The sequence below is a fragment of the Mixophyes fleayi genome, chromosome 4 (assembly GCF_038048845.1).
Source record: "Mixophyes fleayi isolate aMixFle1 chromosome 4, aMixFle1.hap1, whole genome shotgun sequence".
Taxonomy (NCBI): domain Eukaryota; kingdom Metazoa; phylum Chordata; class Amphibia; order Anura; family Limnodynastidae; genus Mixophyes; species Mixophyes fleayi.
Window position 1 is genome coordinate 232291408 of NC_134405.1, and position 25810 is coordinate 232317217.

Here is a 25810-nt window from a genome sequence, read left to right on the forward strand (position 1 = left end):
AAATCAGACGTATAGAACCCAGGCATAGAATAACATAGTATGTCAGTCTGAAAAACAAAGAGCTTGCTCTCCATATGTAAGTGTGTCTGCAATCTATTTTACTCAGTAAAAAAGGCTTATAAATATACATGTTATGCAAGATATACTTATTTGCTTTTAAGATGAGATGAATTTAGTTTAATTAGATTTGTTACAATTCCCATCATCAATTAAAATGTAGTTTTGATAAAAGTAGGATAGACTAGTCCCACAATAATATGGAGGCTCAGGCTATCTGTCCTCCACATAAAAATTCCAAGTGAAATATCTGATACTTTTCATCATTCATGACATATTACCAATACAGTAGGATCAGACAGGACACTGAAGCACAGTGTGTGCTGTATTCCACATTACTCCAGCTCACAAAACGGCTGCCGCAACTGTATTATTGCCTTAACATAATTTAGTAATTTATGTAGAGATTTGTAGAGCCTTTATTTTTTCTGGTAATTCTTATAGCTATACCTTTTACAGATGTGATGATTTACATGTCTATAGTAGTATGTCCCTGTAAATCAATGTCTTTATTTTGACCTGTAAAGTATGCTTCATTGCAGAGTATCCACCTGTAGGTGTGCATGTTTCATAAACTACGAAATACCCGTTTGCCTACATTTCATACATGTGCATAATAAGCACAAACTAAAAATATAGAAGATAAGAGGGGTTCCATAAAAAAAAAACACATTAAATAGAAATTTTTGATTCTGAAAGCACAGAGCACATCCAACCTTATTGCGTCCACGAAACACATTTGCAGTTGCTCCTTGTCCCAGGATATCTGAAAGCAGCCATAGATAATTTGTTGTGCTCTGCATCTTGCCTAGTCAGGAAGTCCTGTTATCAATCACAAAAATATAAGTAAAACAGTTATGGTTGAACATTTATCAATGAAGGTCACCAGGCACCATTTTATTTTGCTACCCTTTCTGTGATACAGCTCTAAAATACTGATGTGTATTCCCACAGTTTCAATATATATGTGTGTCAATGTGCATCTCTAACAATCTCACAGTGATAATAATAAGACTTAGAACTTCATCTATGCTGTTAAAAGGCACACAAGCCATATTATTATTTTGTGTGTCATTTTTAAGCAATGACTGTATAATATTCATGTTGCAGGGATTATAGTTGCATCTATAAATGTGCTACTAAATCTACTTACAACATTTAGCTTGTCTGCAGAGCCATTATTCTGTCTGTTCCCAATAACCATTTAATTTCCAAAATCCAGAAGCGAATACCTTTCAGCATATATCCAATTCAATAGGTTGTAGCCAATAGCCATAGCCTTGATTGACTACACAACCAAAATAAAAATGCATTGTAATAAGTTATTCATGAGCTACAATTCTCTTCTACCCTACCCTGCACGAGAGCAAGGACTACTGGTGCGCTAAAACAGTCTGATGCAGATACTCAAAACAAAGTACAGATCTACCAGCTATACATTCAAAGATGGATGGCGAACAAAGAATAAGAATTGCTTATTGTCTAATCTTCAAGACTAATAAATCAATTCAATTTACTGGCCAATTTTTATAGTCCTGCTGTTTCTGTCTTAATGTAGGACATTGAAAGACACACGGGGTAAATTTATCAACCTGCGGATTTGAAAAGGTAGAGATGTTGCCTATAGCAACCAAAGTCTAGTTATCATTTATGTAATACATTCTACAACATGATAGCTAGAATCTGATTGGTTGCTGTAGGCAACATCTCCAATTTTTCAAACGCGCAGCTTGATAAATTTACCCCATGGTGTCCAAAAGGCTGCTATCATTAAGCAAATTCCTGCCACGCAATATATATGTTTAATACAATGTTTTGTTGTCTATTCTAAAAAACAAACATATATGTAACTTTGGTCACATATATACATCCTTGTACATTTAAAAATAATTACCTGTATAAAGCAGAAACAGAAAAAGAAAAATGGGTGTGTTAAGTTAGTAACTGTACTTACCTTTCACTTTCCTTTACCACATTTAGCTGTGACTGTTTAGTTTCTTTAACCGTTGACCCATATGCACTCTCCTCACATTCTTATGTAAAGTAACTACTTTGTGATTGGCTGATTTTCTCTACTTCCTACCAGGTCAATATTCACAATATAACATACTTTTCAACCTTTTCAATTTGGCCTCCGGAAGCTCCGGGGGAAGAGGTGGACGTGTGGGGGCTGGGCTTGATGAATCGCGTCCTTTTGGCCCGACCCTCTGCTATGAAATGCTGCAATTAACAGCATTACAAAGCGAGGGGCGGGGCTTAATTGCGAGTTCACGTCATGTTCCAGGAGGATGCCTACTCTTCCGGGAGTACTCCCTGAAATTCCGGGAGAATAGGCAAGTAGGCATTGTGGCGATATGTTTATTTTGCAGGAAACATTTATTTTATCTCATAGTAAGTGAATTCTCTATTTGTTTTGGAACTAATAGACTTTCCTTTTGTTAAAAGTGTGAAAAACATATATATTTTTATTTTACTGGTAATATATAAGGATCAGTACTCTGCCCTTTCCTTTGTTTTATTAATGATTAATGATTTATTAAAGTCTATGAAAGTCTCCAAATGTGCCATAAAAAACACAGAGCATGAAATTAAGTCACTACAGACTTACTTAGACCAAATGACAAGTTAGGCACAAAACAGCAGATGAGACTAAAAGCATACTTGCCAACTTTAGAAGCCTCCCCTCTGGGAGATTCCAGAGGGGAGGTCATGTGACAGGAGTAGTAGGGGGCGTGGTTACTGTGGCCCCCCCAGGAAATGCCCATATAAACGGCATTGAAAGTGGGGAGCGGGGCTTAATGAAGCAAAATCGCATCAAAAATCCCCGCCTCCACCACGGTCTGAGAGGATGCCTACTCTTCCTTCAGTCCGGGAGGACTCCCCAAGATTCGGGAGTTTCCCGGAAAGTCAGGGAGAGAAGGCAACTAAAAGAAGAAAAATTAATTTAGGCTACCTTTATATTAAATTAAATATAATTGGAGGTATCAGAGATGGAAAGTAACTTAGATATAATAGTAAAACAGTAACCTGTGTTGCAGATCCAATTATTGACAGGAAGATGCTGCAAGATCTAACAAAATTCAAGGATCAATAAAATGGACAAAGATGGACGCGAGTTAAAAAACCTAGGGATGTTAACTTTAGGGGAAAAAAGGGCTTTAAAGGTGACATAATTGATGTCTAAGCTTTTTACACTTTGGGCTGCACAGGTGACAAGGGGACATCCACTATGACTGCACAATGTTTTCACTAACAATATCAAAAGTGTTTTTTCTTACAGTGTGTAATTATATTGGAATTAATTGCAGAAATATCATCATCGTTTATTTGTAAAGCGCCACAAAACTGCAGTGCCAGACAGTTTCTAATCTAGAGGGACAGGACAATGAGACAATAGGAGCTAGAGCGACAGGATGGTAGCTAATAATGCCCACAGGGAGTAGTACCAGGTGGGGCTAGGGTAAGCTATAGTAAAGAGGTGGATTATGAGAGAACCCTTGAAAGATTGCAGGATGGCAGAGAGTCTGACCAGGTGGAAGAGGATTTAGGAGCAGGTCAGAAGAAGATCTAATAGGGGGTGTCGGAGACGAGGTCCGACACGTATTGGGGAAAGGTGTTGGTAATGGCTTTGAAAGGGAGTTTAAGTAGCTGAAATTTAATTCTGGAGGTAATGGGGAGCCACCATAGAGTTTTGCAGAGTGGCCCAGCAGATGTGGCAAAACAAGAGAGGAAGATCAGTCCTGTTTTGGAATTTAGGACTAATTGAAGCAGAGATAGACGGGTGAGGAGGAATGCCAGATGGGAGGAGGTTGCAGCAGCCAAGGTAGGATATGAGAGAACGGCAAAGTAAAGGATGAAACCAAGGCTTCAGGCATGGGGGACTTGAGAAAGTGTGATGTTGGCAATTGTGAGAGAGAAACTAGAGGGGAGGGGGGTAAGTGACATTGGTTGGAGGGAATATTAGTTCAGTTTTCAACAAGATTGGGACATCCAAGTGCAGAAGGAGGAGAAGCAGTATGACACAAGGGGCCTGATTCATTAAAGAAAGTAAAGCAAGCAAAAAGGAGTATGTTTGCTCCTGGACCATCCATATTACAATGCAAGGGGTGCAAATGAGTTGATTATTTTTCTTTTGAGAGAAATTACTGGCTGATTTTTGATGTAGCCCATGAAAACTTGATAGCTTTATTTTTACACTGAAATTTAAAGTTGATCTAGGACATAGCCTACACCAACTACAAATCTGTCCCCACGTTTTAAATATACCTTCCCCTCCAATACAACATTGTCGTGAACATAGAAAACCTAGCTATAAGGATTAACCCATCACATAATTGTGGGGAATAAGGCCTAAATCATAACTGCAGTGTAAATATGGTATATAAATGAATCCATTGATAAATTGAGCTACTAAAGTGTAAAATGTGAAGTGAGAAACTCTGTTGCGTGTGTATTCGGTGGCTCTGCACATCCCAGTGTTAGAAGATAGCAGTGTCACCTGTCACAGCTTCCATGCCCCTGCGGTGAGCTATATCCTGGCCTAGGATGAAGCTTTGACTAAATAGACTTTTAGGATCCACCCAGCATGGTGTCTGGCTCAAGGAGACTATGTGCTGACTGGCTATATTTTAAATAGACAAAAATAATTCAGTTTCAAATATGCCTTCATATTTTGTATTTTGGGAAACCCGTGTGCCACTCCATACTGAAGGGCAAAAACCACACCCGGGTTGTGAATTATACTTACTAGCGGTACCAGGGAACAGCTATAATCACATGTATTGGGAAACGTATGTCCAATTGTTATAATTCCATCATGTTTAATATTTAAATGTGCGGGAGATTATGACTGGTTTATTGAAGGGGGAGTTATGTCTCTGGGATACATCTGTGAAGAGTTAGTTACCAAAGGTCAAAACTTTTGGAATATTTGTGAGCAAACTATAGTGACACCCAGGCAAAATTCCTTTCCCCACATTAGCATCAACACTGCCCCTGTGAAGGCCGTCCTATTTCATTTTGCTTAAAAAAACCTGGGTTGTGAAGGGGCAAATTTTCTTGGGGATCAATCTAATAAAAGGACTGTCGATCTTTTCTGCATACCCCAGGTATACAGATTATTATACGCAAGCTATGCTCTGTACTTTCATCCCATTTGTTTTTAGAACTGTTTGCAATTTTTTATTTGTATGTCAAATCTTTATCTATTGTTTTTTTATTATCTGTACGTTTTGTACCTTTTGTATATTAAATCTAACAATTTAATAGTTCTGTCCTTATTGCTCTAAACAAATCCATTGCCTGTTTAGAAGAGAGAGATTGCTTGGCTGGGGTTAACTCTTTAGAAACCAAAGTGTGAAGGGTTAACTGTTTAGCTACCAGAGCACAGAGTGTGCGCAATTGGATAATTGAGTGATAGCAGATAGCGGAGAGGTGTGAAAGCAGGGGTCTGTGTTGGGAAAAGGACCAGTAAATCTGGAGCCTTAGAGAAAGAGGTGAGTGTGAGATTTGGGCTGGAACCCTGTGTGTTCCCTTACAGTAAGCTTCCAAGTCACAAGTGCGCATAGGGCGGTTTGTGACAGATAAAGGGGTTCATGCGCAGTTTCCTGACAAAGTAGAGGTGATATATTGTATGATTGTTGGAATATATGGGAAGATATTAAAACAGGGAGTGGCCAGAGAGGGGCAGATCCCTGACAAACATAGCTTTGCCAAGAAGCAAAGTTACTACTTTTATTTGCTTGACTTTCCTTAATGAAATCAGGCCCAAGGTGTGAAAGAGAAGAAGTGAGGTCAGGGAAGGAGAGGTGGATTTGGATGTCGTCTGGCTAGAGATTCAGTATAGGTCAAATGAGTGTATTAGTTCACCAAGAGAAGATGTATAAAGAGGGAACAGCTGAGGACTGAGAACAAGCCCTGAGAGACCACAAAAAAATACAGTGAATGGAAGTGTAGATGTGTCAGAACTAGAGACACTGATGGAGGGTTTAGGGAGCTAGGGGGTGAACCAAGAGAAAACAGTGCTGTGAAGGCAACGGGAATGAAGGGTGTGCAGGAGAAAAGTGTGGTTAACGGTATGGAAAGCGGTGGAGAGGTAAAGGAGGATAAACATGGAGAAGTTACTCTTTCACTTAGCAGAGAGCAAGTTATTAGTCACTTCAGTGAGAGTGGTCTCTGTGGAGTATAGAGGGCAAAAGCAAGATTGTCAAGTATGGAGAGGAGCGAAAGTGGGTTAGGCGGTTGTACAAGTCTCTCAAGTAGTTTTAGGGCAAAGGACAGCAGAGAAATAGGACGGTGGTTGAGAGAGAGGTAAGGTCAAGAGATAGTTCCTTGAGTATAATAAAGATTATTGCATGCTTGAAGACAGAAGAGGGACAGGTTGAAGAGATGAACTAAATGTGAGCAAGTGTTGGGGGGAGGAGGAAATAGAGGTGTTGGGAGGGATGGGATTTAAAGGAAAGGATAGGATTGCGAACACCTCGCCATAAGCAAAGGGAGAGAAAAAAAATGAGCGTGGATAGGGAAGTAGAGGAAAAGTTGGGTGTGGAGTGCTGGATCTGGTAAGCAGGTTAAAAAATATATTTAGCATGGAAAACCGCTTTTAATTAATGTGTTCCTGCCAATGCTGATTTTGCCACTGCTGTGTTAATTCTTCTCTCTCCTTGTATTGTATTATGCAGTCCTGCCTCTCCATTGTAGTTGTCTCCAGGCCTGCCTACCCATCGTCTTCTAGTTTGTCACCCGACCGACTTTTCCATTATCTTCCTCCTCGTCTCCCGGACGGCTCCCCCGTCCTCTAACTACTCGTCTCCCGGACGGCTCCCCCGTCCTCTAACTACTCGTCTCCCGGACAGCTCCCCCGTCCTCTAACTACTCGTCTCCCGGACGGCTCCCCCGTCCTCTAACTACTCGTCTCCCGGACGGCTCCCCCGTCCTCTAACTACTCGTCTCCCAGACGGCTCCCCCGTCCTCTAACTACTCGTCTCCCGGACGGCTCCCCCGTCCTCTAACTACTCGTCTCCCGGGCGGCTCCCCCGTCCTCTAACTACTCGTCTCCCGGACGGCTCCCCCGTCCTCTAACTACTCGTCTCCCGGATGGCTCCCCCGTCCTCTTCCTCCTCGTCTCCCGGGCAGCTCCCCCGTCCTCTTCCTCCTCGTCTCCCGGACGGATCCCCCGTCCTCTTCCTCCTCGTCTCCCGGACGGATCCTCCGTCCTCTTCCTCCTCGTCTCCCGACTGACTTCTCCGTTGTCTTCCTCATCTACCAACCGACCTCTTTGTCATATTCTTCATCGTCTCCCGACTGACTTCTCCGTCATCTTGTTCATCGTCTCCCGACTGACTTCTCCGTCATCTTGTTCTACATCTCACGATCAACTGCTCTATAATCTTATTCATCTTCACCTCCCGACCAACTTCTCTGTCATCTTCCACCTCACCTCCTAGTCTGCATCTTTGCTTTCATCTTCTTCTTCATCATCATCATCATTATAATTTCTCCTCTTCAGAACTCTTCTCTGTCATCTCATTCATCTTCTCCAGTCCCGTAACTTGACCTGTAACTTGACCCGTGGATCAGTGTTTGGCTCTGTCTAAGCCTCATATAGCAAGGGAAAAAAAGGGTCGAAGGGGTAGGCTCCACATCAGGTTGTGACCTTCCTCACTATTAATGTTGTGTATTACTGTATTGTGAGGGGGTACTTTATTCAACATTTAATAATCACATGAAGAAGAATAGAAAACAAGAAGTGAATTTTGAAGCACTAAGGTCTCAAAAGGTTACCACAAACATTAAAATAAAACGTTATTAGGTAATATTAAAATTTCACAGTTGACCGGAAAAGGATAGGAGAATTTAAAAAATAGTAATATTAAAAAATTGTGTTGAAGAAAGAAAAGTGATTAAAATAAATAGATAGACCCTGTGGTGGGACTGGTCATAAGTATTGTATGCCCCAAATATTGGACCTCACATAGCTGGGACCAATTAGAACATTCTCATTATAAAGTTACTGCATAGTATTGTAACATCTTGTTAGTATGTCCTGGGGCTCTTATTTATATTGGAGGAAGAGCAAATTTTAATTATTGCATATAACACTACTATTTATATTCTTAATTGTATTTCTTGTTCATTTGCTTATTCTTTATCACTCCTTATTTTTGTATATATGTGAGCCACAAGGACATACCCAGCAAATGTTGTATAATAGGTATTGTACTTAATATTGGTATTAATTGTATCCAGGTCCCTCAATTATGTCTGTTATGTAATAGATTACTTTTAGCAACATAGTTATTTATTTCTTAATTATGCCCAATTAACACCATATACATGTCCAAACTAAATTATTTGGACTTTTATATGATATCTTAATTAGGTATGTAATCCAATAGAGATTGAGAGTGTACAGACATGTTACTAATGTGCCATCGTTTATCGCCTTCCTATATATTGGAAGGACAATAACACACAGATTATCTGCTATATTTAAGTTGATTACATCACGCACACATCAATAGCCTTCTACATTCACTCGTCTCTAAGGTGGTTGTAACAGACATAGATGCACTAAGTATCCTAACCAAGGCAGATAACAGAACACTAACTAGCGGCCAAACGCTGCGATCAGTCCCTACCACTTGCTGGTCTGACGTCACATGACGTGCCATCTGGCTCAACGTACGTTTCACCTATGACGGCTTAGTCATGGGAATGACTAAGCCGTCATTATTTTAATCACTTTTCTTTCTTACTTCAACAATATTTTTTAATAAATCATCATCAACATCATCATTTATTTATATAGCGCCAGCAAATTCCGTAGTGCCTATCCTTTTCTGGAATTTACTAGAAGACACTTAGAAGAAGAAGCTGGGAAAGGGGTGTTAAGGCTCCAATAATTTTTAAATAAAAAAAAAAAAGGGAAACCCTTTGATCTGATGGTTTTGAAAGTTATAAAACGATCACATACATCCTTTTTTGGTCCGAAATAAGGTAAATCAATTATAGAACCATATACTGTTAATCTGAATGATGGGAAAATTGAAACCCAAGTTAAAGGTTGGAACTGGTGACAACCATGTTTGTAGTGACAACCATGTTTGTAATGACAAAACACACATGGGAGCACTAAGTGCAGTTGTTATTTTCGGACATGAACTGCAATTGGTTCTTTATCCGACATGGGTATTCGGTGATCATAAAAGGCATTAAGAGCATGAGAATAATAATTCATTACCTCCACACCTTATACCAAGCATTCTCAACATTAAATAACAGAGATTAATCTGTATATTATTAAAACCGATTTATCCAAATTCCAGAGAATACGCCTCTCTTCTTGTTGTTGTTCACACACAGGATGCCTCATCTGAAAATATTTTTAATAAGATTTCCCGTCCTGAGAAGAATACGAATTAAAGTGATGTACGCAGAAGACAGTGCTGTACTCTGACCACCACCTACTCTCACTGCGCATTGTCTCTGTACAGTCTCTTACCTGCGTCCAAGACTCGTTCTCTCCACTCCAGCAATGTATTATACAGACGCTGCAGGACTTCCGTGCCGTGACGTCACATGGCAGCACACGGGATGACTGGGCCGAGACCAATGCTCATCTTACGCTGCTGGTGCATAGCCGGCATCTTTGTTTTGGGAAAGTAAAGTAATGTCAGAATTACCGAGTGCTGTGGTGGTTTTACATATTATTACTGTATTTTTCTGATTGTAGCTCTCTAATTGTGTAAAGGATACGGGTGACTATTTTGCACAATATGAGACTACTTGCTTAATGTTGGTTGGAAAATGAACGCGATGCAGCTGGCCAATGGTATGTGGTCTATAGGGTGTATGTCATCTCTAATGTTCTCTCAGTCCGTACACTGTTTACATTGGTGTTATTCATTAACAGTTTTAATTATAAAAACGTCATTGTGATGTTCACACAGAGGTCTATTTAACAAGCTGGCAAAAGGCTTTTGCACTGCTGTTTGTTGTTTAACAAGGGGTTAAGAGATTTCTATTGTCTTACCTTTATTACTGGAGTTTAGCACCATCCATGGTGACTGGGGACAGCAGCATTAGACAATTAAGCTGCGAAAAGCAGAGCAATACTATCTCAAGATGGTGTTACTTGTCTTTTTCAATTAGTTCCAACGTCTCTTTGGTGAGGCAGGGGCGCACGCAGGATTTTTAAGGAAAATATATATTTATAGAGAGAGCTGCGCATGCGCAGCAGCTTCATTTCAGCAGCACTGTGCTATACAGCAGCTGCGGCACTGTCAAAGAAGTGTCCGCAGCGGTGCTGTATACAAAACAGCACCGCCACGGACGCTTCTTTGACAGCGCTGCGGCCGCTGTATAATACAGTGCCGTATGTAGAGGCACTTCGTTATCGGCGGGGAGGGGTTTCTGGAGACCCGGAAACCCCCCCTTGCGTGCGCCCCTGTGAGGGATCCATTAAAAGAAATGTTCACAGAGGAGGGGGGCTTTGCTGTGGCTTCCAGTGAAGTCTTAGCATGATAGTTATTCTTATTATGTATAGCTGCGATTTGCAGTGATACATAAATGAGATTACCTCCAGCATATAAAAATAGACTCTTTAATCATTCAGCGGTCTACTTATCATTAGTGGGCAGTGGTACTTATAGATCTGCATCACGCAGAAAGACGTACCGCTGCTATTCAAGAATACTTACCTAGCATGCGATCCATCTCTGCAACAAAAGGTTTAAAAACCTTAAATATACCAGTCAAAAGACAATACCAGCAGAGTATTTTTTAAACATGAGGATTAAAAAATGATAGAAAGTGCATCACTATTTTAAAATGATTTACAGTTAAAAAAAAAAAAGAACAATTGGTCATTAGAATTCTGCCTAAACATGGTTTAGTAGACAGCAGTTTTTATTAATGTCACACAGTGCTTTTTATCCAAATATTCTAATATACAACTCAAGCGTCTTTCTGTTTCATTGTTCTATGGAGCCTTCTCTGTAGTCTTCCGGGGCAAACAATTTTAAAGATTACAGGCTATCATTGATTCATCCCAATATGCAGTTGGCATATCTGCATCACAGAGCATACGTTACTTGTTTTAACAGAGTGTATGTTTTTTCTCTGTGCTATTCCATTCTAGTAACGATTGTAGGGTACTGTGGTCTGGGATACAATTCCATTGTTTTTCAAGATGGCTTATGTCTTGCAGTTTGTGTATTCACTCCCATTATGTGCATATTGTGGGCCTGATTCATTTAGGCACACAAAACAAACGTAAATGCATATGTCCATATTCAACTAGGAGTGGATCTAAAGATATGTCCGTTGTTTAATATGTGTCTAGGTGCACTCTGCTCTAGCTCAATGTATTCTGCAGGATGCAATCAATACATATTTGGAATGTAAAGTCCTAAAAGAACACACAGAAAAAAAAAAAGTCTAAAAAAAAATTCAGGTGCAAGTGATGCGACAGAAAAACACATACCTTTGAGATGCCCAAAGCTTGAAGTTGCTGCGTGTGCTCGAGCTTGGCACACCTTTACTGTACATTAACTACATGCATGCGCTCAGTCTCCTCCAAGTTCCGCCCATAAAATCGTAGTCTGTAGTAGGGTCCTTTCCGCTTGAAGATGAATTGGATGTTGCTGCGTTCACTGGCGTATGGTCCATTTCTGGGCATGCTCAGAGTGATTTTACACAAAATACAGCATGTATCGGCATTGACGTTCCATAAAGAATCAGACTCTATATCCTTGGTGTCTTTGGCATGATTGCCAAACTTGCGGCTTACTTGAGCAATTTACTCTTCAAATTTCTCCGGTACTTAGTCTTTGACTGATCATAGAGGAATGTGAGAAAATGCCTCTTCCTTTCTGGGGTCTCAATGCTCATAGGTCCACACATATCCCTGAGTATCAAGTCCAGAGGCCATCCAGCTTTGCTACTGCTAGTTTTTGAAATATATCTCCTAGTCATTTTTACTTTCAAGCAGATTGCATCATCTGGTTGCATTGGTCAATTGTGATAATGTTAGAGAGCTATTCATTATTATTATGGAGAGCATCGGGCCAGATAAACCTGGTATCTTCACAGACCATCGTCAGTATAAATCGTCAAAGATGTTTTGAACCTAGTTCCAACTCTCTAATATGTAAAGCTGCACTATGCGTTTAAAATAAAAGTTGTTTTAAAAGTAATTTAATTTCTTGCTCTATTATATCAAAAGCATCACAAAGGTTATACCAGTTCTGGCTGGATGACAAGCCTCTGTATTACAGATATTGCAGTGAGCAATGAACCTGTATCTAGTGAGTACAGGTATTCCTCACTTAACGACCGAGTTCCGTTGCTACGACTAGGTCGTTAAGCGAATTGGTCGCTAAGTGAGTACAGTACTGTTATATGCACCTACATGTATTGTAATCATTTTTATTGATTCTGAATGAAGAAATAGACTAAAGAAAACTGTATTTTGTTAGTTTGCTTTACATTACATAACACTGCATAACAGAAAATAAACATGTGTACAGTAAAGCTCTACAAACAGCAGCAATTATAACAATGAGGACCCAGGGAGAACCTGGTCGTAACTCCGAGTGGTCATTAAATGGGTAGGTTGTTAAGTGAGGAATACCTGTATACTGGAATAAAACATTGATTAAAACGTGAATGTTGTTATTGTGTTTTTTGTCTTTTTTCTCTAGATACGTTCATGGAACCAGAGATGAATGTGACACAGTCCTCTGACTTTGTGATCCTTGGACCTATAGTTAATGCCGTGTCCATGTCATAAAAATAATATCTATCTCTCTGAAATGCTGTGGTCCTAGGATCTTCTCTCTCTCTTTTACCTAGACTGTCCATCCTCTTCCAAATATCTATGCCTTCTATTATATAACACAGTCCTGTCCAGATAAACTCGTGGATAACGACACCTGCCTGATTGACACCAACATTAACTTTTTTTTTCTTTCATTTTACTAGTTTTACACTTATCTTGATAGTTTGACATCAGTGGAAACGTTTTGGGTGATTTCCATAGCTGTTTACTAAATTGCTCTTCACAAAGTCACCTTCTGTACCTATCACTGAAAAATATGTTATTTCTGGGTTTTTTTCTATGTCTCGGAATCAAGCATTAAATCACTAAAAACCCCATTTTCAGTAGATGACCCCCTGAGGGAACAATAAAATCCCTGTCTCTTGAAAGCTGCTAGTTTTCTGGTTACGAGCCCTGTTTATGTTGCTGACATTAAGCTGTATGTTTTCATCCCTTTATGCTAAAGAAGAAGCTGTATTAAACTTTTGCTGCTGCAGTGAAGCTTTTTTTCCTTTGAATTTGTACTTGATGATTATAGGGAAATAAACCTGTTTTATTACAGTAAACATCCAAACTTCTCTCAAAGTCTTCCTGCTACAACTACATTTTTCAGACTCCAGCTGTTGTTAGAGAGCTTCACACACTGAACTTGTGCAACAGCAGGGTTTCCTTGTTTAAGTAACTGCTCTCACACTGGGCGTGGATTGACTGGGAAATTCCAGACCTCTGTGGACTTCTACTTCATATGTAACAATAGCATGACAGAAGCCAGTCCATTTCATGATTAGGTAGTTTTCATACTTGAACAATGGCAAATCTTTCTCTCAGTTCTGGCACATCTCTGTTTGAAGTCCCACCTTTAGTTATGGAAAACTTCTGCGATCTGATGGACTGCAGTGACGGAGAGTTAGGATGGAGAGGTTTGGGTAAGTTTCACACACTATAGTTATCCCCTCTTCCTAATTTGCAGGGACGGTCGCAATTTGTAATGTTTCGATATGAGGTCTTCCTGTTTCTGTTTTTATTATTGCTTAAATGTGGCAGCACGTCTTTTGTTCTGTGTTAAATTGTCATTATTGCTCTGTGCAATGTTGCTGGTAAAAATGTAACTTGTAAGGGAGTTTGAATGTGAGTGTTTACACTATCAGTGCATTTTTATGCAAGCTTCAGGATGAATTTCTTATTGTATGATGATTTTATCTCTTTAATTTCCATATTACTCAACGTAAGGAAGGGATTCTTACCTATAAGTTGGGACCCAAAGCAGAGGTCACCATGCCATTTATGAATATTCCCCATGGTCCCCCCTCTGTGGGTACTTCCAACTGATAAATTAACCGTCATTGTGTTATAATATTGTACACTATCCTAATTTCCCATGCATTATAATTAAAGAAGTTGTTCACTTTTGTACACAAGGGGCATTACATTTTATTAATAAGTTAAAGTATATTTGTCTATTATCTGATGCTGTCACAGTGCATAATCAGGGCCAGTTTTACCAGATGGTACATCAGGCCTATAATTGGTATTACAGCCATACTTACCTACTTTGTAGAATCTTTTTCCAGGAGAGGGCCGTGATTGGAGTGGGTGGGGCGCGATGAATCGCGTCATTTTGGACCCGCACCCTGCGGCGGAAATGCCGTTTTGTCACGGGGGGGTCAAAATGACGTGATTCACCGCAAATCGCGTCATTTAGTGGTGGCTGTAGCGGGATCCGGGAGATTTGCCAGCTCTCCCGTGAGTCCGTGAGACTGACCCGAATTTCGGGAGTCTCCCGAACATTCCGGGAGAGTTGGCAAGTATGATTACAGAATTTGAGAGATCGGCCTTTCCCTGCACTACACAACTTGTCAATTTTTTATTTATTTGTAACTGAAGCTTGGATTACCTGAAGAAATTGATTTAATGGAGGAACGAGGTATTACTTCTTACTACCTCTTAGTTATTCGCTATGTTTGTAAAAGTTCACATTTCTGCTATATTGATGCTGATCATAGTATGTATTAGAGGGTGGTTTGATATGATTTTTAAATTTGTTGTGTAAAATCAAATTTTGGCATTGAGCATGACAATATATTCATTTGTAAACATTTTGCATTATTTTGATTAATTTTATAGTTTCCCACCTCCAGATTATTATCTGTAACGGGGTGAGGTATTTTATTTTAGCCTGCTGCTGTTTATAGATTGTATTGGACAGGCACAGTATTGGGAACACTGACACTTGTAATGCTGCCCTTGTTTTAATCAGTGGGAATATCTCTCTATCATATATATTCCTCAAAACAATTGTACAACTATTCAAGCTTCATTTTTGTACTAATTATGATAAATGTCAGCAATGATAAATAATGGAGGCCTTAAGTTATATAAATATCTCCCTTTAAAAGATCATAGATGAAAAAAGTATTTCTTTATTTCACATTTTTCCATAGATTTCTTCTATTCAAATTTCCTCCTTTTTTTTTCTTTTTCACCTGAAAGTCTCCTGCTACTTAATGTCAGTTTTTTCTTCAGCAGAACTTTTCAAAATTCATAAAAGATTGATAATATGGCAGATTAAGGTGGGAATTTATTTTTGATAAAAGCATCATACCCAGTTTATTAACACTAGCAGGATGATCTCCATTTTCTGCAACATTCTCTTTGCAGCTTTGCCTACAGAAAGTAGAGGAATAGTTGATACATGCTGTATAGTCATGTGGGACCAAACATCTAGTACCGTATATCTCCAAGCGATGGTGTTCTTTCCCAGGCTATTTAATATAAAAAAGCTAAGGCAAATTGGCTAAAGTAGACCACTCTGACCATCTACCAAGCCATACCACAATATTTACAAACCACGCTCCTTTCCGCACAAGACAAAGCCCCACTTCTGGAAGGTAGCCTGTCTCTTGAAATATCGCTCTGTTGGAAGGTATGGTATGGCTATCAGTATTTGATATTATAGAAAGGATGTGTCACACGCCAGACTATAGGTTTCACCGCACTGGGTCCGCCACACCTCCCTGCCCTTCTGTCTCTGCTCCGTGCGGTTTTATCTGGCGGCCATATTTTCGTTTTCCCATTCGTTTCCGGCACTATAACTAGCACCTCCCACCTCTCCTATGTTCCAGTTCTTCTAGTCAGTTTCCTGTCTCTGTAGGACGTGGCTTCCAGTCTCTCCAGTACCTCCTGTGCATCGGTCCACAGACTATTGCATCCTGCCTCTCATTTCCACTGTCTAGTGGTAAAGTCTCAGCAGACCATTACCTCCTGTATCTAGTACCTCTTGTGTATCGGTCCACAGACTATTGCATCCTGCCTCTCATTTCCACTGTCTAGTGGTAAAGTCTCAGCAGATCATCGCAACTTTTTCCTTCTGTGTATCTGTCTACAGACTACCGCACCTGTGTGTCTTCTCCACTCTCTAGTGGTAATGCTCAGCAGACCGCTGCACCCTGTCTCCAGTGTCACCTGTGTATAGGTCCACAGACTATTGAACCTTGTGTGCTATCTCCACTGTACAGTGGTAACGTTCCGCATGCTATCATATTCTGGGACCAGTTACAGACTGATCGCTCTGCTCCATTCAATTATTGTGCTATCTCTAGATATCTCTCAGTTATTCTATTCTCCACGATCTCATTGGGTACTATACTAGAGGGCCGCAGTGCAGAAGCCACAAAGTTCAAATCTCCTTGCGGGGATCCCTGTCAAAAATTATCTGCATTGTTAGATTTCGCGCCTCTTCGGGCAGTAGCATCAATCCCAACAGATCAAAGAAGATCCAAATAACTGGACCGTGACAGGATGGCAGACTATCTTTGCTGGTGTGGGAGGTGGTGTGGTAAGTGTCTGCAAGCTTACGTTCTTTTATATTTACTTATTTCTTCATTTTATTTCACAACTTAATCTGGTAACACTGACATTTTTGCTCACCCTTGTAAAAATTGAGGGCAATGCATACATAATGTTATTGTTGCACTTTAACATTTTTTATGCTGTTTATTTTTAATCAAATGATATAATGTAAATCTTTGTTTTATAAATAACATTTTATATTGCAGGTACTTTACACTGATTCATATCCTAAAACTCAGACATAAATACAACATCTGTGTATGTTTTAATTGAATATACAAAGCTTTATTTTAGTAGCATACTGCCATAAATATATTTGCTTGTATGTGGTTGAATAGAAAATGAAATGACGGAATTACGGAAGATCATTCTAATGTACTTCCCTAAATTCTATCTATATTATCTGAGGTCTGTCCAGCTGGACCATAATAATGAGACACAGAATATTAACAGGTGAATTAAGTTTACCTAAATATCACAAGTGGTGAAAAAGATCACCTGGAAAGAGTTGGTTACTGAGGCACTCCAGTCTCTTAGGAGATATAAAACCAAAGTTTATTAAGAATTATATTAAATTCAAATGACCAGGTATCAATGAGGTCGACAAATTAATATTAAAATAAAGAAAAGTGATAAAGAATGGAAAATAAGTGGTAAAGATAAATAAAAGGACCCTTCTGGGAGGCCAGTTAGTGAGTTTATTATAGCAATTAGTGTTATTGTCTATGCATAGAGATTAGTATCAGAGGAAACTACACTACCTAGGAGTGTAGCACGTTCGCGGCTAAACTCCTAAGTTGTGTAGTTTCCTCTGATGCTAATCTCTATACATAGACTCTATAGTTAGAAATGATCATCTAAGAACAAATTCAAGTACTATGGGACTACTTAATGCTTAGCACCAGGGCATGATGATAATAGCGCAGTGCCCTGAAGGGGACTCTCTTGCTAACAGACACTAATATTAGTGAGGCTATTTAGTGCTGAGTATTAGTGAACTTTGACACTAATAGATATATCCCCAAGGAGACCTATTTGTGTCACAGATTATTCCTTTTATCACTGGTCTTTCTATGCATCATATCAATGTTAAATAGAATCTGGGGGCCTGATTCATTAAGGATCTTAACATGAGAAACTTCTTATTTCAGTCTCCTGGACAAAACCATGTTACAAAGCAAGGGGTGCAAATTAGTATTCTGTTTTGCACATAAGTTAAATACTGACTGTTTTTTTCATGTAGCACACAAATACTTGATAGCTTATTAGTACACTGAAATTTAAAGTTGATATTTGTGTGCTACATGAAAAAACAGTCAGTATTTAACTTATGTGCAAAACAGAATACTAATTTGCACCCCTTGCATTGTAACATGGTTTTGTCCAGGAGGCTGAAATAAGAAGTTTCTTAAGTTAAGATTCTTAATGAATCAGGCCCTGAGTGTGTTTTATAAACAATTGCCATGCTAATAGGCAGCATAACAAGTGCCATGCTAATAGGCTTTATGATTAAGGAACACTCCTTTTCCTATTTTCAAACTATTTGATACTTGAATGGTCCCAGAACCTTGAATTTTAATAGCGCATATAACTATAGGGACTGCAGTTACCTCACTTTGGAGTGGACACAGTGTAATAATGAGAGCTGACACAATGTATCGATGAACATGTGAAATAAATACAAACAAACTTTTGTTTCCTCAAATAAAGTGATACATTGCCTATATCAATGAATATTTTTTCCATACAATAATAACACTAATTGCTGTAATAAACTCACTAACCGGCCTCCCGGAAGGGTCCTTTTATTTTTCTTTACCACTTATTTTCCATTCTTTAGCACTTTTTTTTATTTTAATATTAATTTACCGACCTCATTGATACTTGGTCATTTGAATTTAATATAACTCTAAATAAACTTTGGTTTTATATCTCCTAAGGGACTGGAGTGCCTCACTAACCAACTCTTTCCAGGTGATCTTTTTCACCACTTGTGATATTTAGTTACAGTCTTTAGTTGGGAGAGCTCCTCCCCTCCTATCCAACCTCTTAATTTTTCTGAGGTAGAAGTAATGAGGAAGCCGTAACCCTAGAGCGAGATGGGATTATCCTTTTTTTCTATGTATACAAATTAAGTTTACCGTCAGCAGTCTGGATCATTTCAGAAAAATGAGTCTTGCGAAATTGATGCAATTCCTCTTGTAGCCAGATTGTGCCCTCAATTAGCACAGTATTCTTGCAGAATAGCTGGGACCAATATCAAATGCTGCTTGTGAGTACCATGGCACAGGTGGACTTTCTGTAGTACTCCTTTTCGTTGTGGAGGAAAACCGACACCACAGAAAGTCCACCTTTGCCACGGTACTCCCCAGCATAAATAGGAATGTAACTACAACTGCCACAGATGTTTTAGTGTTAGGCTGAAACAGAAAAAATGGTTTATGTCCCCATGGACACTATGCTTGCCCTGTTTGATCATTTAGGTCACCTGGGAGAAGCAGGGATTCCAGTGTTTGTTTTTATATAAGTTAAAGTGTCTTAGGACAGGAATACCTAAATTACAGACATTAAGGTAATCTCCCATATTTTGGGTTTGATTTCTCCATTTCTGGTATATAGCTTTCTAGGTTTGACTATGGGGCATCTTGTGACATGACAGATTTGAGATATTAACATTCCTTTTGGTTTCATATGGAGTAGGCATAACCATGGCAGTGACAGTTTTATGGTTTTCTCAAAATTTTCTTTATGAGAGTTTACACTTTCCAAAGGTTCTGAATATATATATAGCTGATCACCAAATATGAATAGTATTTCCTTCTTTACAATAATGTCTGTTACAGGTGATGGGGAATGAAATATGTGATGAACTTTTTTTGGATTTAGGGTTTAGTCGAAAAATACATTGAGTGTGAGCTTTGTTTCTCTGCTATTATTATTTTCCTTTATTTTTATGGATCCACAAGGTTTCCGCAGCGCCATACAGAATACATACAGTTGACCACACAGGGTAAACAGTACAGAACAATGAAAAAGTAAAACCAAGACTCCAATAGCTCAAAGTATAGCTAGTACAGTGAAGTTGGAAGAGAAGAGATGGTATAGACAGGAGGGAATAGGGCCCTGTTCGTAAGAGCTTACATACTAAAGGGAGGGAAAACAGACTGTAGGCACAAGAGGGGAGTCAGCGCAGGAGATCACGCGGAAGAGGAGTGCACATAGGAATGCAGAGGAGAGAGGTGAGCGGATCAAGCATGTATGGATGGTTAGGTGGATGGTTGAAAGGCAATGAGGAACAGATAAGTTTTAAGTTGCACGTTTGAGAGAGCACAGATTAGGAGACTGGCGTGCAAGTCATTCCAGTGTAGGGGGCAGCTCCGGAGATGTGATCAGAGTGGAGGGGAGGCGACAGTGATTCACCGTAGGGAACCGCGTTGAGTATAGAGTGAAGGGGTGCAAGGTGGGAGCGGGGGAGGTTGGTAAGGAGAAGGCTACAGTAATCAAGACAGGAAATGAGTGCATGAATGATGGTTTTGGTGTCATCCCGAGATATGAAGGGCCGGATGCAGGCGATGTTGCATAGTTGGAAACGACAGGATTGAGCAAGAGATTGGATGTGTGGGTTAAAACGAAGTGAGGAATCAAGGGTGACACCTAGACAGCGGAGTTGGAGAACACAAGAGATGGTGGTGTTGTTAACAGTGATGGAGATATCAAGGTGGGATGAAGATTTAGAGGGAGGGAAGATAGTGCGATTTTGGCAATGTTGATTTTAAGAAAGTGTGAGGACATCCAAGAGGAGATGGCAGAAAGGCAGTCAGATACGCGAGAGAAGATGGGGGGATCAGGGTAGAGATGTAAAGTTGAATGTCATCCAAGTAAGGGTGATACTGGAGACCGAAGGAAGTGGGGAGATCACCCAGGGAGGTAGTGTACAGTGAAAAGAGTAGAGGAACACAGCCCTGAGGGACACCAACAGGGAGGGCAGAGAAGGGGATGAAGAACCAGAGGTGGATACAGAGGAGCAGTTGGCGAGGTAAGCAATGGCACACCCAGAGAGGCTGAGAGAAAGAAGGGTCTGCAATAGGAGGGGGTGGTCCACGGTGTCGAAGCTCGCGGAGAGGTCCAGGAGGATGAGCAGGGAGAAGTGACCCCTGGATTTGGCCAAGAGAAGGTCGTTGGTAACTTTGGCCAATGCAGTTTCAGTGGAGAGGGGACGGAAGACGGTTTGGAGAGGATCAAGAAGGGAGTTGTCCAAGAGGTGCCTGGTGAGGCGTTTGTAGACAACCCTCTCAAGTAATTTGGAGGCAAAGGGGAGAAGTGATATGGAGCGGTAGTTAGCGAGTGAGTTTCTTAAGAATGGGGGAGATGAGGGCGTGTTTAAAGGGAGAGAGCACAACGCCAGTGGAGAGTGACAGGTTGTAGACATGAGCAAGGTAGTAATAGGCAGTGAGGAAGAGTGAGCAAAGGAGGTGAGAAGGAATGGGATCCAGGTGGCAGGTAGATGGGATAGAGAAAAGAATGAAGGATTATACTTCTTCACCCGAAGTAGGGTGTCAAGAGCACCAGAGTTGGTTGATGGAGGAAGGTGTATCGATGAGGGTGAACCAAGGAGGAGATGTCAAGTCTGATAGCCTCGCTTTTGGAGGAGAAAAATGAGACAAAGTCGGTAGCGGAAAGGGAGAGCGGGATAGGACGAGGGAGGAAGAGTACATAATTGAATGTGGCAAAGAGGCTGCAGGGACTGGAGATTGCGCCAAGTGAGGGTAGATATAGGGGCGGGAGGTGCTTGGGAGGATGACAGTGAAGGGGAGGAGATGGTGGTCAAAAAGAGGGAAGCCAAGGTCAACGGAGTGACCAAGACAGTGGATGGGGGAAGAGGTCCACTGAGTGAGGCCCAAGGAGGAAGAAAGGACAAGAAGTTTGATGGAGGCAGGGTCAGTGGGGTTCTCAATAGGGATGTTAAAATCCCCTAGTATGATGGAGGGAAGGTCAGAGGAAAGGTAGCAAAGTTGTTAAGAAAAAGGGAAGTGGGGCCAGGAGGGCGATAGATGACAGCGTCACAGAGATGGATGGGAGAGAAGAGATGGATAGAGTGGACTTTGAAGGAGGAGAGGGGGAGGGAAAGCACAGTGGGAATACATATGTATGACCAGTGTAGGTCTTGGGGCATGAAGGTCCCACCGACGGAATGCAACAGTAGGGGTCCATGATATTGGGAAGTTTATCTGATTCAGCATAGGAGGAGGTGTCTGTGTGATGGGCTGGTATAATACAGAAACACTGAGGGGTAAATGTATTATGGTCCGATTTTTTTCAACTCGCCGGAAATCAGCGAGTTTACAGCAAAAATTTAAAGTGGCGCAAAATTTTAGCTGTAAACTCGCCGATTTCCGACGAGTTGAAAAAACTGGACTTTCATACATTTACCCCTGAGTGTAATTTAGGATGAGATCTATTAAGTTTAAAGCTGTGTTTTTTTCAGGTAAAACCGAGGTTTCTGAGCAGGAGCTACCGTTTTATGTTGTTAGGGCCATCACGGCCATCAGCTGCTAAGCCAGGCGCCCTACAAAATGTTAATGTTGAGTGAAGTTGATTATTATAGTATATCTCCCAGAAGTCCCGATTTAGGAGGACTGTCCTGCGGTCTGAACAGCCAGGACTTTTGTTCCGATGCCAGGAATGTTGGGAGGTATGTTGACTTTTAACGGAGAGAGGCTACTGCACACACCTGCCACAGGTGCACATGACAATGCAAAGTATCTAGTGCTTCAGATTCACTAGAGATGGCTTAGGGACATGGACACAATCCATAATGATGTGGTTATGCCCCCTTCTTGCAGTGTCCTGATTCCAATAATCGGAATGTTGGGAGGTATGTTATAATCTTTATGTTCTTACTGATTTGCTCAGTTGTCCCCATTTTATTACTGTGCTTCTCCACTATATATACCCACCGCAAATTTGATTTTTATTCTGTGTCTGTCACCACCTTCTGATGATAAGACCCACTTGGGCATGCGTGACGTGTGTTAAAAGGTTAATCAGCACAAAACCACTTAGTCTGTCTAAAACTGACTAAAACCCCCAAAATATCTGACACTCCCTATTGAAGTTCCAGAACAGAGACTCTTAGGAAGTATTCACTTAAACCCTGACTCATCCTAAAATGCAATCACTACCTAAATTAATTAGAGATATTGTAAACCAAACAAATCCCTGCATAAATGTAACAATATAAAAATCAAGCATATCTGACATGTGGATTGTTTAAGAACACAAAGATATAGTATTATTAAATGGTATGTAATATTCCAAAAAAGCGCAATGCTTATTGGGGAAGGATAAAGGGTAGGGACAATCATCATCATTTATTTAGCACTGTACAGAGAACTGACTCACTTCAGTTCCTGCCCCAATAGAGCTTACAATCTAAATCCCCTAACACATTTTATCAGCATTAGGTTGACCCAGCAGAACTGATATTTTTCCAAATTATTCCATGACTTTTTAAAATTTGCTCCTTGCTCAAACCCCCCTATTTGGTGACCTCATTGAAAGTGGTATGCTGGTATTTGTTTTACAACCAATTGTCTAAAAACAGTTCTGGTAATGGTTTCTAATAATATAGCATATCTCTCTTTTGGAACATAGCAGTTATATGGCATTAATTCATCCAAACCTGCTTTGATTTTCTGAACATATTTATGAAAAATTATTATGTTATATGCATTCCTAGGAGACATACGTCATCTACATATGTTCCTTAGGGGGCATGTATATTTCATTGACACATGTTATGTTGTTACTTTCAGCAGTTACGAAATTAAACAGTGTTTTCTCAAACACAGATTAGGGAAAGTATAGCGTTGATCCATTTTGTTTCCCATAATGATTATACACTAAATTTGAAGTGACTCAAATAGACATTTTACCAATGGTTTCCTTGGAATACTTAACTGGGCACTGTAAAGGATTGATTGCTATTTTATGAGGGCATCTCTAAATATATAATCAAGGTAAGGTTACAGAAAACAGGCCCCTGAAGTATGTCTTTATCAAAATACATTAACCCTGGTTTGCTTACACATAGTGATTTACTGGAAACCATTTTGACTACAGATTTTAGGATAAAGGTCATGACAACATTACCATATTGTTTTATAATTATCCTGATTAGGCTATAATCATGACACACGTCTGTTCTGGCTATTGCCTATATAAATGACTGAATAACTCATATTTTATCATATTTTAACTACAAGAACACTTATGTCCTATTCATTCATAAGAGAGCGACCAAGTCACCGGGCCTTACTAGTAGGATAATCTTTTTATGAATTTCATGCTTTATGTGCTATACAGAAGTTCTACTGTACATTATTAAAATGGTACATGCATTTTGTATAAAATGTACATTCTTTTTTCAAGCTGAGCGTCTCACTTCAGACTGGATGGACTTCCGTAAAATTGAGAAGTATGCAGATCAAGGTAAAAGCAGAACAAAGGAGCTGCTTTGGAGCTGGGCACACAAAAATAAGACTGTCGGCGACCTATTAGTAGTTCTACAGGAAATGGGACTTCAGCGAGCGATCACCTTATTCACAGGTAAAGAAAGTTGATATTTTTGCTTTGATCCACATAACATCCACAAAAAAAGCAACGAGCTGAAATTAAGACGTTTCTTTTTTCTTTCCTTTTGGGAATTCCTTTTTCTCCCCCTGATCTCTCTCAGGTCACTTTGAGCTTCCATGCTCTCATTTTGACAGTGCTCAGCTTAAACGGTTATATGTGCATTCAATGTTATATATTTATAGTCCCCCTGTATGTTGTATATTGCTGCAATAAACAGAGTTAAAAAAAAGAGATGACATAGGTAATCAGGAGTTGTTAGCAATTCAGTCGCCATTTGAGGAGTGGTGTTGATTGTTAGGCTATGTACATAGTGAAGAACTTTCCAACCGACATGTTATCTACAAAGATTTTACCTTCAACAGAATGTCCTATCGCTCGGACGATTAATGCGTATACACTAGTCACTAGATGATTAACGAAAGACCGACCGTCCGAGCAGCAACTTTTCACAGCCATATTGTCATGAGCAAAGATTAGAATTTTGTATACACTGAAACAACTTATGAGGTCCATATGATATCCCTGAGAAATTTAAACATGGGGCAGAGCATGTTCAATAACAACCACACCAAACTTCATAAAAAAGCAAAGGTAACACATTTTCTTCATACATTCGTTAGCACGTGTACGTTCGTTCGCAACATAAACAATTTTTTTCACTAATATGGATACTTTTGAAGGACAACAAGCAACTGCTCTTTTTCTGCTCGCTGTGGCAAGAAGACTGCAAGTACAGACCCACAGGGAAAGAAGCAGAAAGAATAGATATTGTTCGACCAAAGACTGGTTCAAGAGGAGAGACACATTCTCTCATATTTCATCGTCATATCGGAAGAAAGTTCTCAGGGACAAAAGAATGTTGGTAGTCCTTTGCAGGGTGTGGTAGAGAAGATGGAAAAGCTTGACGAATATTTTAAAGAATTAGAGGCAAACATCAGTAAAAAAAAATAATTAAAAAATCTAGAAGGAAAATTCATGGGGATGTTTCAGTTTTTTCAGACGGTTATGCCACAAAGCACTAGCCAGTATAACCATTAAAAAGTCCAATGTTATAGTACTAATAGAAATATGTTGAAACTTTTTTTATTTTTCAACTGTTAATGTTTGCAGCATAATTCAAAAATAAATCTCTTGGATTTAAAATGTGTGGTTTATTCTGTGTATTTTACAAATATATGCATTAAGTAAATAAAGGTTCGATTATAAAATATGTTGAATGTACATGTAAAGAGTTACAGAACAAAGGTGCAAGATGCATTACCGTTTACACAGGTGTATTAATATGCAACCAGACATATATAAAATACACATCTATGGGAAACACAAAAAATGTGTTATATACAAAAATGTATAGAATTATGCAGGCAGACAAATGTAATACACATATTTAACCTTTTATTAATGTGTATTAAAGTTACACATAGCTATAATTAAGGAGTCAGACATAAG

At 39.7% G+C, this 25810-nt stretch overlaps 2 protein-coding genes across 2 annotated transcripts in view; one reads left to right on the plus strand and one right to left on the minus strand.

The window, feature by feature from the left end:
• TBK1 (TANK binding kinase 1) overlaps positions 1–9666 on the minus strand; it is a 39869-nt gene extending 30203 nt beyond the window's left edge. Inside the window, exons 1-2 of the mRNA XM_075209484.1 lie at positions 9560–9666; positions 774–879 (exon numbers count right to left, since the gene is read on the minus strand). Coding sequence (XP_075065585.1) covers positions 774–860 — 87 coding nt within the window. The 5' untranslated portion in view covers positions 861–879; positions 9560–9666. The remainder of the gene's footprint in view (positions 1–773; positions 880–9559) is intronic.
• The window catches only part of IRAK3 (interleukin 1 receptor associated kinase 3), a 30212-nt gene continuing 13871 nt past the window's right edge, over positions 9470–25810 (plus strand). The window contains exons 1-3 of the mRNA XM_075209485.1: positions 9470–9889; positions 12762–13803; positions 24158–24334. Coding sequence (XP_075065586.1) covers positions 13686–13803; positions 24158–24334 — 295 coding nt within the window. The 5' untranslated portion in view covers positions 9470–9889; positions 12762–13685. The remainder of the gene's footprint in view (positions 9890–12761; positions 13804–24157; positions 24335–25810) is intronic.